This window comes from Apiospora hydei (assembly GCF_038363865.1).
Source record: "Apiospora hydei strain CBS 114990 chromosome Unknown utg000009l_segment0_segment0, whole genome shotgun sequence".
NCBI classification, from domain to species: Eukaryota; Fungi; Ascomycota; class Sordariomycetes; order Amphisphaeriales; family Apiosporaceae; genus Apiospora; species Apiospora hydei.
Genome location: NW_027117368.1, coordinates 2,873,000 through 2,885,341, shown reverse-complemented (window position 1 = coordinate 2,885,341; position 12,342 = coordinate 2,873,000). Strand labels below are relative to the sequence as shown.

At 54.1% G+C, this 12,342-nt stretch overlaps 3 protein-coding genes across 3 annotated transcripts; 2 read left to right on the top strand and 1 right to left on the bottom strand.

The window, feature by feature from the left end:
* Positions 1-4,969: 4,969 nt before the first annotated feature.
* PG997_012676 (uncharacterized protein) lies at positions 4,970-7,244 on the top strand (the record flags this gene model as incomplete). The annotated part of the gene is made up of 4 exons (XM_066816990.1): positions 4,970-5,829; positions 5,891-5,930; positions 5,991-6,061; positions 6,113-7,244. The coding sequence occupies 4 exons, from the start codon at positions 4,970-4,972 to the stop codon at positions 7,242-7,244; spliced, it is 2,103 nt and encodes a 700-aa protein (XP_066662682.1).
* A 1,272-nt stretch (positions 7,245-8,516) lies between these two features.
* On the top strand, positions 8,517-11,235 carry PG997_012675 (uncharacterized protein; the record flags this gene model as incomplete). Its single annotated transcript, XM_066816989.1, has 4 exons — positions 8,517-8,615; positions 8,679-8,836; positions 8,872-10,561; positions 10,615-11,235. The coding sequence occupies 4 exons, from the start codon at positions 8,517-8,519 to the stop codon at positions 11,233-11,235; spliced, it is 2,568 nt and encodes an 855-aa protein (XP_066662681.1).
* Positions 11,236-11,426: 191 nt separating this feature from the next.
* PG997_012674 (uncharacterized protein) lies at positions 11,427-12,150 on the bottom strand (the record flags this gene model as incomplete). Its single annotated transcript, XM_066816988.1, has 2 exons — positions 11,427-11,539; positions 11,616-12,150. The coding sequence occupies 2 exons, from the start codon at positions 12,148-12,150 to the stop codon at positions 11,427-11,429; spliced, it is 648 nt and encodes a 215-aa protein (XP_066662680.1).
* Between the last annotated feature and the right edge of the window lie 192 nt (positions 12,151-12,342).

Sequence of the window (12,342 nt, the reverse complement as noted above, 5' to 3'; positions counted from 1 at the left end):
TGGTGAGGCCCGGCCCAGGCTGTCTTGTCCCCTTATGTCGTTGTTCGGCGGCGCGAGGCACAAAGTCGAGGGGCCCGCGCAACTATCATGAGGGTCGCAAGTGGCCGTCGGCGGCACAGATCGGCGGGCTATATGCAATGGTATGTCTGGTGGCTGTACTGGGACTCTGGAGCGGCGTGTGTGTGTTGGTGTTGTGCGAAGATAGATAGATACAAAGTAAGAAACGGGGTTGGCAGCAGACGGGCGGCAGGGCAGGCAGGGATCCAAAGAAAGCCGTAGCGCTAAGCCAACAAGCGGTTTCGCGTGAGCCCGAGAATATGCCCCAATAACACCTTGCTCCGACAGGCCCGACCGTGGCAATAAGGATAAAAGGGGGGTTTCGCCGAGGAGGGAGGAGGGAGTCGCCAGGAGTGGTCAGTTTCGAGAACACGACGTGCCAGTGTTTGCAGGGCCGTGGTAAGGATGGCGGTGATGGTGCCGTATGGGACCAGGCAGGTTCGTAGATTGTGGAATCGTCTCTCGTTCCCCCTGCCGCTCGATCGGGCTGTGGCCTGGGGTGGTGCTCTTTTTTGATTTGTTCGGTTTCAGCTCAAGTCGAGTTGTCAGTCAGTCGTCTGGTGAAGCGGACTAGACCAAGAGAGAAGGGCTACGGGTGAACGAGAGGAAGATCAATCGGATTGATTGAACGGGAGTTGAATGGATAAACGGAAGCAACAGAAACGGTGGTGGACAGCCAGTAGCGGCGGTTAGGCATAAAGTCGCAGCCGTACAGGCCGAGCATTCATTCATTGCCGCCGTCTTTACAGCAGACAGTAGGTAACCTTAGTAAGTACGGGAAGCCAACCTAATACGCACACACGCATCTGCTATCTGCTGCTAACTAATGGCCAGAAAAGAATAAGCAAGCAGTGCATTAGGTATGTACATGCATGTATACACACTCACTCCATGCACTTACACAGCAAATGGGCCTGTAGCTTTACAGCAGTCCACTCGCTCACTTGCTCATCGGTCTTCTTTCCAGCCTAGCCTAGCCCACCTGAGGCCCCTAAGGGGGTCCATCCATGCGCTGGATCATGCCTACTGTAGGTAAATCTGTATCTCAAATGTACTGTATGTAATGTGACATTAGGTTAATCCGTCCGCCTGTCTGACATGCAATTGGGCCGCTTTGACGGGCAATCATCCAGTTGATTTGGGCGTTGTTCTTGGGGTACCAACTACCAACCAACCGAGCTGGACCCTCTCTACCCTACTTACTGACAGCACTGCAATGTTGAAGCAAGTACGTACAACCCAGTCGTACGTACGTACGTATTTATCAGGTGTACATAATCTACAGCTATGTACAAGCCAAGGGTTGTCTTCAATGTGCCCAATTGATCAATGATCCATGCCACCAATCAATTGGCGAGTGGGTTCGTTCATGCTGTCTTCAACGTACTTAGGTGTGTATCCAATGCCCTGCTGTAGCATCCAGTCATTGCCTTTGGCTACAGGCAACAGACAGACCTAAATCCGACCGAAGGTTAGGAACATTCAAGTCGGGTTTCTGGCCAATTTCATTTAGCGCCGGCGCATGGCCAGCAGCAGTCTTTCAAGAGCATTCGAGAGCAAATCAAATCCGAAGCCCGCCTGCCGCCGACAGACCTGCAGACCCAGCTCTTGCTGTTTTGGTACTGCAGACGACTGCAGTGGTATCATGTCCACAGCTTAGGTTAGGTACGCAATCGACTTATGGATGGCTCTCCGATCGCACCCCTGGAATTGTCACGTGTGGTCATTGTCGGTATGTTCCAACCCACGGTGCCCACGGTGCCCACGGTGCCCACGGCGGTCGGGCCACGGATCGGGTGTACAGCTCGGAAGGGAAGAAGGGGGAAATGCATCGATTCCAGATATGGTATCAAAGGCCCCCGCTTGCATCAAGCAACTGAGACCGCATGTGTGGCTTTGCCCATTCCCAATTCATGGCATGGGATGTGATGGCATCGCCGAAACGAGATCATGGCGCAACAGCTGTCAAAGCAAGGGCCCAATCAGGACACCGTGATGGTGCATCATTCTGCATGAGCAAAGACCCAGGCTCCCAGAACTTTGGGTCTTCTCGTCATCGGGAGAAACAACATACAGGCGCGGCAGCGCAATCGAGAGAAGAGAGAGAGAGTGGGAGAGAGGGGTGGGAGAGCAAGAGACCCAGACCCTTGCTTCCACTTACTTGCATCTGGCATCGATGGGCCGCCTGGTCCCAGGTCCAGGTCCCAGTCCCAGTCCCAACGCATGCGACAATTCCCTATGGCAAGACAAGGAAGACAAAAGAAAAGTTGAAAAAGAAAGGGCAACAATCACACTTTGAACTCAAACTAGCCGTGCAACGTTAATTAGGTAATCTATACAGAAAGATAAATCCCGGGACCTTTAGTAGGGATCCTGGCAGCGTCATGTCCATACATCATGTAGCCAAACAAGTGACTGTATGCACGTATGGGGTCTTCCACTCCCTCCCCTGTCTCGACTACCAAAAATAAAAAATGGGCATCTCTTGTTTGCGTGTCGATGCTTTCTGGGCATGATGTGACCACGTTCTTCAAGTGGTCCAAGAAACCATATCACAGGTACCTAGGTATGTTTTTGACTTTGTTGATGCAATCAGGTAAATCTGAAATTGCCCGGTTTCCCTCGACCAGCTCTTCTCTGCGATTTGTAATGCATGACTATGTACTTGAAGCCGAGAGGAAGACTTCCGCAGCAGGCGGTGGTGATGTTAGATTCTGTCAAATGCTATATCACTAGGTACTTATTGAACCATATATTGTTGGTCTCTCCCATCGTCCTCACACATGTGCACTGTTTGCCCAGCTAGGCCTCCTCGCCTGAATGCGCTGCCGTCTGCACTCCGGGTGCTGCATCATCGTCGCAAATGGCAAACATGACATTTGAAGTGTTCTCGCAGCCGCCCCTGAGGACGACGTATTGCAGATTTTTACGTGGCTGGCAAACGAATCTCGGGCCCCTTGTATGCCTGCATGCAACCCATCCCGCCCCTCCTCCCCCCCTAGACAGTTAGGCAGCTAGGCAGCTAGGCAGCTGGACAGCTAGACAGACGTCTGCCATCTCGCGAACTCCTGCATCCATGTAGGTTATTCCCTCCTCCATCCGGGTTGGAGGAGGTTGTCGGCAGTTCACGTGCTCTGATGGTACGCTGCTTCCCCGCCTCGAGCCTTATCCCTACCGTCATCAAATGCAACGAGCAAGTGAGTTTGGGAAGATATGAAAGACACTCTTTCTCATGAGGCAGACCAGTTAAGTAGTGAGGGTCAATAATACATGCTCGCCCCGTTCTTCATATGTTACACGTTACACTGCGTCCACAAAGTCGGTCTTGTGAAATGACGACATGCATGTATTCCCCCTCTATCACGTTTGGGACTTTTCCTCGCCTTAGCAGTCCCCCCTCGGCGGTCAAAGCCGTCACGTCGCGTGCTTGTCCGACCTTGGCGCCACCATCGTGCGCCGAGCCTATTAGAACCTACCCGCTTACATTCAATCCCCAGGCTAGGTGAGAACTACTCTTTTTTTGCAGGCATGACGGTGTTGCGGCAATTGCAGATGCGCGCTAACTCTGCGTTACCGGTCATGCAGAATCCCCCCCTGGCCAGTAATACGCTGGTGCAACGCCGAACTCGAGCGAATCCAAGCTTGAGGTGCAGAGGGAGGAGGACTGCTGCCGCCAGCTTGCTCGCCTGTTTGCTTGCTCGCTTGCTTGCTTACTTGCCTGCTTGCCAGCCTGCTTAGGTCTCCTTGGATCCAGGTCACATCCAGCATGTTGCTGCAGTCCCATGACCTGGCGTTAGAGAACCGAACCCGCCCCGAGAATGTTTGGGTTACGCCGGCAGGTCATGACAGGCCAAGCGGTATACACCTGCCGGATAAGGGAGGCCAAGACCTGGCTTCGTGACCGCCGTTGGCAGTGGCATCTGCGGGGGACGACTCGTGCCGAGTTTAGGTCCGCGCTAAGGAACGGTCCCCGTAAGCCGGGATGCTTATGTTTTTCCTCTGCTGTCCCCTATTTTCGTCCAATTTTCCGACGAGATCTGGCGCATCTACCTACAGATCGCTGGACGAATCTGTCGGTAGGGGACAGGAGGGCGTGTCAGTCCATGTCGACTGATCCATTCGCTAACCTACTTTCCTCATTAGTCTGATCATGTCCCTTTTTTGCTTGTGCCGCAATGCTGCGAACCTCGAGAACTGCAGATCCGGCCGTAGTATCCTGCCTGCCTCTGTTGTCGTTCCTGTATCATCGACCTGGCCGCCTTCCACGGCGTCCGATATCTTCGCCCACCAACATGCAGTAGCGTGGCTTGCACGATAAGTCCTACACGAGGCTTTTTCTTTTCTTTTCAGGTAACATCGTCGATATGACGAGCATTCTCCAGTGTCTCCTGCAGGAATAAAGCGGTCGATTGCATCGGATCCGTGTGGACCGAGTAACCGTTCCTATGTGGTCACCCCTCCAGCAGTCTGCCTTCTCTTTCGTCTTGGCTTCGTGACAGCCCGGGGGTGCGGAAAACCGGAAGGAGCCTCAGAATATCGGTGTGATTCACCACATGCCCATCCGCAGAAGCCATATGTCCAGGCCACGCCGATTCGCGTTTGAGACAAGGGGGTCAAGCAGTGTCTAATTGGGGGTGTGAATTAGAAGTCGGGTGGATATCTCCCTCGCCGTCACCAGATACACTGCTTGCAGACGATGCCGCCGTGCCGCAGAATGCTGCCACTGATGCCCACAGATCCCCCACAACAACATAACAAAAGCAATTTCCATGTGTAATCTATAAAAGGTATGAGATGAGACATTCAGCACCCGGGGTCTTCGTTCTCCTGTCCATCTCCTCCGCGAAACATTCTTGTTGAGTTTTGTGTTGTCGTATCTTTTGGTCCTCCCCGGCCGACTTGGATGCTCGTCATGGCGCGTCTTTCCCTGTCCTCCGTCGCCACCCTCTTCCCTTGGCTGCTCGTCATTGGTGCACAGCCAGGCTATGCCCAGACTTGCTGGAGGCATACCCAATGCAGCAGTATCTTGACGGCTGCCTTTCCCGGAACCTGGGAATCCAACATCTTCGCGCCCTCGTCGCGCATAGTGGCCCCTTCTGTTCTCCTTGGCACCGATGGTAACCAGATCAGCACCTTCCCATCTCAGGCGACTTTGGATAAAGACAAGAAAGCAATCGTCTTCGACTTTGGGTTTGAAGTCGGAGGGGTTGTCACCATCGACTATACTGTTTCATCCACTCCGGCTGGCGGCACTATTGGCCTGGCCTTCTCTGAGGCCAAGAACTGGATAGGGCCAGTATCGGATTCCTCCACAGGCGACTACGATAATCCCGACATCGCCATCTATGCCGACAATAGGGGAACCGGGGACTTCTCCTATGTGATGCCCGACGAAAACCTTCGAGGTGGCTTCAGGTACATGACTGTCTTCGCCACAGCGAATATGAACGTCAAGATCCACAATGTATCTGTCGAACTCGCCTTCCAGCCAACGTGGGCTAACCTGCGCGCCTACCAAGGATACTTCCACAGCAGCGATGACCTCCTCAACAAGATCTGGTACAGCGGTGCCTATACACTGCAGACAAATTCTATCCACCCTGCAACTGGTCGGACGTGGCCGGCGCCTTCGAATGGGACCTGGCTCGAGAACGGCCTGCTCGGTCCCGGGAACACCATCCTCACAGATGGGGCCAAGAGAGACCGCACCGTCTGGCCCGGTGACATGGGAGTTGCAGTTCCAGCGGCCTTTTACAGCACTGGCGATATAGAGTATGTTTGCTGTCCAGCACGGAATATTGCTTTTCCATACACTAATGCATGCAACTTCCAGGAGTACCAGAAATGCGCTGCAGTCGCTGTATGAGTTACAGGTTGGTGCAACTTGCCGAGACAGCCCACCACGTGGATAGCCTCACTAACCGTTGTGGCAGGACTCGTCGACGGGAGAATTGCCTTTCTCGGGCAAGCCTCTTCGCGCAACAGGCAGTACAACGTATCACTTGTGAGGCAACCACGCACCCTTTGTGTAGCCATGCTAACAACCGTCCTGCAGATGGACCATGCTCGGAACATACAACTATGTCTTCTTTTCGGATGACACCGACTTTCTGCTGCAACATTGGGACGGTTACAAAGCGGCCATGACGTGGGCTCAACAACATGTCGACAGCTCCGGTCTGCTTTATTCCGCATCAGTGGACGCTGATTGGGGCCGCTTTGGGGCCGACGGCACCCTCACTTCCATCCAAGCTCTTTTCTACCACACTCTGAATACCGGCGCTATCCTCGCCGAATGGGCAGGCGATGCAAACGGACTTGGGGATGGCTGGTTGAAACAAGCTGCCGATATTAAATCCATGACCTCTAAGAGGAATTGGGACTCGAGTGCTGGCGCCTTTTTCGACTCGGCCGACCGTAAGAGCATCCACCCCCAGGATGGAAACTCCCTGGCCGTCCTTTTCGGTGTTGTCAATGCCTCCTCGAATGAAGCGAGCGGAATTTCCAACTACCTGAAAGGCAAATGGACCCCCATTGGCGCCGGGTGTGAGGAGCTGCCCGGCGAGGTGTCGCCCTTCATCTCCTCCTTTGAGATCCAGGCTCATCTGCTCGCGGGGCAGACGCAGCGCGCGCTCGACCTGATTCGCACCAGCTGGGGTTGGTACCTGAACAACCCCCTAGGCACCCAGAGTACCATGATCGAGGGGTACCTGACCAACGGCACGTTTGGCTACCGCTGGAACGCGGGCTACCAGAACGACTTCTCGTACACGTCGCACTCGCACGGCTGGGCCACAGGGCCCGTCACGGCCCTCACCGAGCACATCCTGGGCCTCAGTGTCACGGGCCGCGGCGGCTCGGCCTGGCGCCTGGCGCCCCAGGTCGGCGATCTCTCGTACGCCGAGGGCGGCTTCGTGACCAAGCGCGGCCGCTACTCCGCCTCCTGGTCCCGCGAGGATGACGGTGCTATCAAGGTCGAGTACGCCGTCCCCGAGGGCACGCAGGGCGAGGTCAGCCTGCCGCTCGGCGCCAATGTCGACCCGGCTAAGGTTACGGTCAACGGAAAACCGCTCAGGGGAGGGAGCAAGCGGACCGCTGCGGCTTGGCGCGCCGAGGAGGCCCCAGGCGGTAGGAGGGTGCTGACTATGCGCAGCCCTGGCGGAAAGCATAGTTTTTCAGTACGTTGATGGGTTTGCTGTTTTGCGTGATGCGTTCTTCTTCTTTTCATACTGGATTTGCTTGGCGTGACGGTTGGCATTATGTCGGACTTGTGTGTATGGCTGTACGCCATGATGATTGGAGATAGGATTCTTTCAGTGGACAGACGAGATACCCAGGCTCGAGGTTTGGCTTTTGCGGTGACCAACTGGATCCGTACGAGGTTTATACCATTTTCAGCTATCAAGAGACTTGCCATAAATGGCGGTACGGAATATTACTACGTTACTTTCCCGCTTTTATGTCCCTACAATCACATGACGATGCCAGGATATGAAATAACTTGCTATGATACGGCAGGGTGATTCTCATTCCAGCCCTTTTTTTCGTATACACGAGTGCATATGTAAGGGAATATAGTATGGTATACGTTAGGATGATATAATGGAACCCTGTGGTGATTTCCGTTATAACAGTATATGGTGGAAACTACGAGGGCCTGGGCTATTATCTGCCTGGCTGTGAATGGCTTGGATTCCGCCACTTATTGGAGGTTACGTATATATGCCGGCTTTGCGCTGACCAATCCCTAACAAAATGCGACACTCCTAAAGGCCACAAACTCTCCTCGGTACGGTACAAAGATTGAGTCATATTCCGGGCCACTCCTGATCGATCAGTCCTCCGACGGAGGTTTCGGATCTTCGTCCGTCAAATGTGTTTACGTCGACTCCAAGGTATCTGCCTATTCCATGGCCGGAACATTATGCCTCAATTGAAACGATACCTCAAGTGCTGGTATTGCATACATGTATGTATATTGCATAGTAGCGAGGTACCAAGATCATGGGCCAATGCCATGCTTCAAAGCGGGGTGCTGATAGGCAGCTAAGTTGGAACATTGAAGGTACTCTTAAAGTACTCGGGGCCAGAATGTCATGTGAACGGGCGACAGAAATGCACTAAAAAGTCGCGTCGTGGTTGCCTTCGACTTCCCTGTAAAGATAAAGTGCCCCCAGAATCGCGTCTTTTCCTGCTCGCCTCCCTCCCTAGCCCACCTCGCCAGAATTGATCGTAACAATCATCTAAGCCTCAAACCTATTCGCCTGCAACCCTTTCCTTCGTTTCCCCGATTTATGGCTATTGCATACTGCCCGCAACACAACACAAACTGGCCCGATCATATGTAGCTACAGCCGACACTCTCGTTATACACCAAACCTTCGCCCTCCTCTAGATTGCACCTGTAAAGAAAAGCAATTGGCATTGGTCCAGGTGGCCTTGGCTTCTCTACATTCAACATGGCCGATCAGGACGGCGAAAAGGCTCCAAAGCTGTTTGACCTCTGCGTCTTCACCTTTGTCGAAAGCAAAGAGCTCAGCGCAACTCTCATTCAAGAGGTAAATGCCCGCGCGTAACTTTCGCGTAGCCAGGACGCCCGCTGACTGACATCGCCCACCTAGCTGGCCCAAAATGTCACCAAATACGGCGCCGAAGTGAGCGAACCGAAGCGCGACGGCTCGCTTCCCTTGGCGGCCGCGACGCACATTATTTCCAACACTATCAACTTCCCCCAGTACACGGAGGCCACATCGATGATGATACCCGTCATCAAGTCTACGTGGATACAGGCCTCGCTGCGCAAGAACAAGCAAGCCCAACTAAGGCCTCACTCCCCGACCCCAGGATGGTATTTTCAGATGTCGTGCTTTCTTGCGCTGACATCCCCGAGTCCGACAAGGAGTCCATCATTGGTGCCTCCATGGCCATGGGCGGTACCGAGTCCAGCAACCTGACCAAGCTTGTCACACACATATGCGCCCTGTCTATGGACCATCCGAAGTGCCAGATGGCACGAGAGAAGGGCCTCAAGTGCAAGATTGTCCTGCCCCATTGGTTCGACGACTGTTTCAAACTCGGGAAAAGAATCGACGATGCTCCCTACCTCTTACCCGACCCCGACATCTTGCGCGCACACCCGGGCGGCAACATCCCAATCCCTTCCAGCCAGCATCTTCAAGGTGCGACTTCCGCCAGGCCCGACTTCATTCCGATACCAGCTAACTCAGAGGCAGAGGCTCGGCCGAAGCTCACTATCTTCCATGAGAAGAATATCATGCTCTCGTCGGATCTCAGCATCAGCACGCGCTTAAAGGATATTGTCAAGGAGCTGATCAGTGATGGTGGAGGCGAACTGACGGACCATGTCGATGACTGCGATTGGTTCATTTGCCATTACCGAGATGGAGATGACTACGTTCAAGCAGCACATGCCGGCAAACATATTGGCAACTTGTCTTGGCTCTATCATCTTATAACCCACAACGCATGGACGACTCCGACTCATCGTCTCCTTCATTACCCTATCCCCAGAAATGGCATTCCCGGATTTAAGGACTTGAGGATTGCCGTGTCCAACTACGGAGGCGAAGCGCGTATCTATCTCGAGAATCTGATTACAGCTTGTGGCGCAACTTACACGAAGACGATGAAAGCCGATAATACTCATCTGATTACTGCGCGATCTAACAGTGAAAAGTGCGACGCTGCACGCGATTGGAACATCTCAATGGCCAACCACCTGTGGATCGAAGAGAGTTACGCGAGATGCGACATGCAGAGCCTCACTGTCAGCAAATACACGCATTTCCCCCAACGCACGAATCTCGGCGAGGTCATCGGCCAAACAATGTTTGATGTGGACAAGCTCCAGGCTCTGTATTATCCAGGCGGCAGACCTAAAAAGCCATCTTCCGCATCTAAGCGCAAGCGGAAAACTCTGGATGTGGCCGAGGACGATGCGGATGCCGACGGTTCCGCCGATGCTGCTCGACGACATACTCGAAAGGATTTTGATGTTATGCAGGACGATGAAATGATTGCCGACCAATCAGTACAGGAATCTGGCGGCCCGCGACCAGCTAAAAGGCGAGCTACAAGCTTCGCGACTCCTGCCCGCGAACAACGTCATGTGCGCGCTGGAAAGGAGAATGAGACTCCGTCCACAGTCTCTTCGTCAAGCCGTAGCGCCAAAGACAAAGCTCGTAGCAGGTTATCCGGCTTGGTTGATGATATTGCCCTGTACGAAAAGGAGAAGAAACGTATACCCAAAGACGGCCAACCTTGGGGTGGCAAGCGAGCAGCGGATCTGATCGAGAAGAACCACCTGAATCGTAGGAGTGCCTCCAGTCCTGCGTCAGCTTCGGACCAAGAGGAAGAGGTGGCAGCTGCCACGAAGCGCGCATCGAAGAAATCGAAGCCGGCTCTGAAACAGATCGAAGCAAGGGTGATTCTTACGGGATTCAAGAGATGGGTCAACGACAAACATAAAGAAGATGCGGATCGTGTGAGTATGACCGGTCCCGCTCTATATGGACTTGTACTAATCTATCTGCACAGCGCAAACTACGCGAAATGGGAATTTCAGTAGTGAGCGATGGAAACGTATGTGACTATCTGGTCGCCCCTCAATTGGTGCGGACTGTCAAGTTCCTTCGCAACCTGTCTAGGGGCGCCACCGTAGTGTCATCGAGCTGGATCGAGACGTGCCTGGATACGGGTGAAGTGCCACCACCGACGGATTATCTCCTCAAGGACAAGGAGAATGAGCAAAAGATGGGCCTCAAGCTGCAGACGTCGGTGGCGAGAGCTGCCGCGAACAAGGGCAGGCTCCTTCGAGGTCTTCCCATCTATTGCACAGCCTCGATCAAGAACGGGACCGAAAGCTACAAAGTTATAGCCGAGGCCAACGGGGCCCAGTTCTTGGTATATGGGCCTCGAAGCGGAACCACCATCAAACCGACCAGCCCTGACGAAGATCCCGAGGGTCCAGATCCCGTCTATCTTCTGAGCACGGCCAACCCCGAGGAGAAGAAGTTGTGGAAGAAGTTTGAAGACATGGCCCGGCAAGGCAACATGGAGCCCAGGGTAGTGGCCTCGGACTGGCTGTTGGATGTTGTCATGAAGCAAGAGCTCAGCTTCGACAAGAAATATCTTGTTACCAACTTCTTCAACAGTTAGGTGCTGAGCACATTATATCCAATACCCAAGTAGTTTGCTGAGCATGGAGTATGGCGAAGGAGGGGACTGTCTGCTTGGACACAATTTGTGCCGGACTTGCCTGTGTGTCACGCTTTCAATGTAGCATACGTATACATAGCCTTGTACACATGAATCACGAAGAGACGCAATTACGGCGACTTTAGATGCTATCAGAAGAACTTCACACCTTGCGAATCTTCTTGTCCGAATATTTGTGCCTTGCCACGCTTGACGAGCACTTGAAGTGCTTTCTGTAGCAAGTCGGGGTCCAGACCGTAGAAGGCTGTACAGTATTAGTTGCTCTAGTCGGACGCAACCGAGTCTTGGGGGCAAAGAGGTGGGATAGTTTGGGCACTCACTGCTGCCTCCTCGCGTGTCCTCGCCCTGGGTCAACTCGTAGAGGGTCAGGACGGTGCCCTTCTGGGCTGTCTCGTCGACCCAGCTCTCGATCTCCTTGGCCCACTCCTCGGGCGTCTTCCAGTAGATCCAGGCGACGTCGCCTCCGCCGCCCTCCCGGCCGCTGCTGCTACCGTCGCCGCCGCCGACGAACTCGGCGCGCCCCTCCTTGCGCATGAACTCGAGGACCTCGCGGGCGTCGGCGGTGCTGAGGCGCCGGTTCAGCTTCCGGTTGTGGAACAGGTCCTCGGCGCCGCCGCTAGGGGACTCGTCATTGTTGTTGTTGCTGCTGCTGCTTGCGGCCGCGGCCGAGAGCGACAGCTTGTACAGCTTGTGGTGCGCGCAGTAGGCCAGGATCAGGGAGGACCATTTTTCGAGCTGGGCGCGGTGCGTGTTCACGTTGGTTTGCCGCGTGAAGAAGGGCGGGAAGTGGTATTCGCGCGGGAAGTCGAAGGTGGTGGGCGCGGCGCCTGATGCGGCGGCGGCGGGGGTCGACATTTTTGTTTCCGTCGGTCGCGGTTCTCGATGGGGTGGGAAGGGGTCGGGGGAGATGGCGTCCTGTTTTTGGTTGTTGTCCTGCTAGCTAGGTAGATGCTAGATGAAGGGGTCGTAGACGAGAAATATGGTCGAGCGACGGTCAAGAGGTTGATGTAGGCAACATGAATTCATCCGTCAATCAACCTTAGGTTA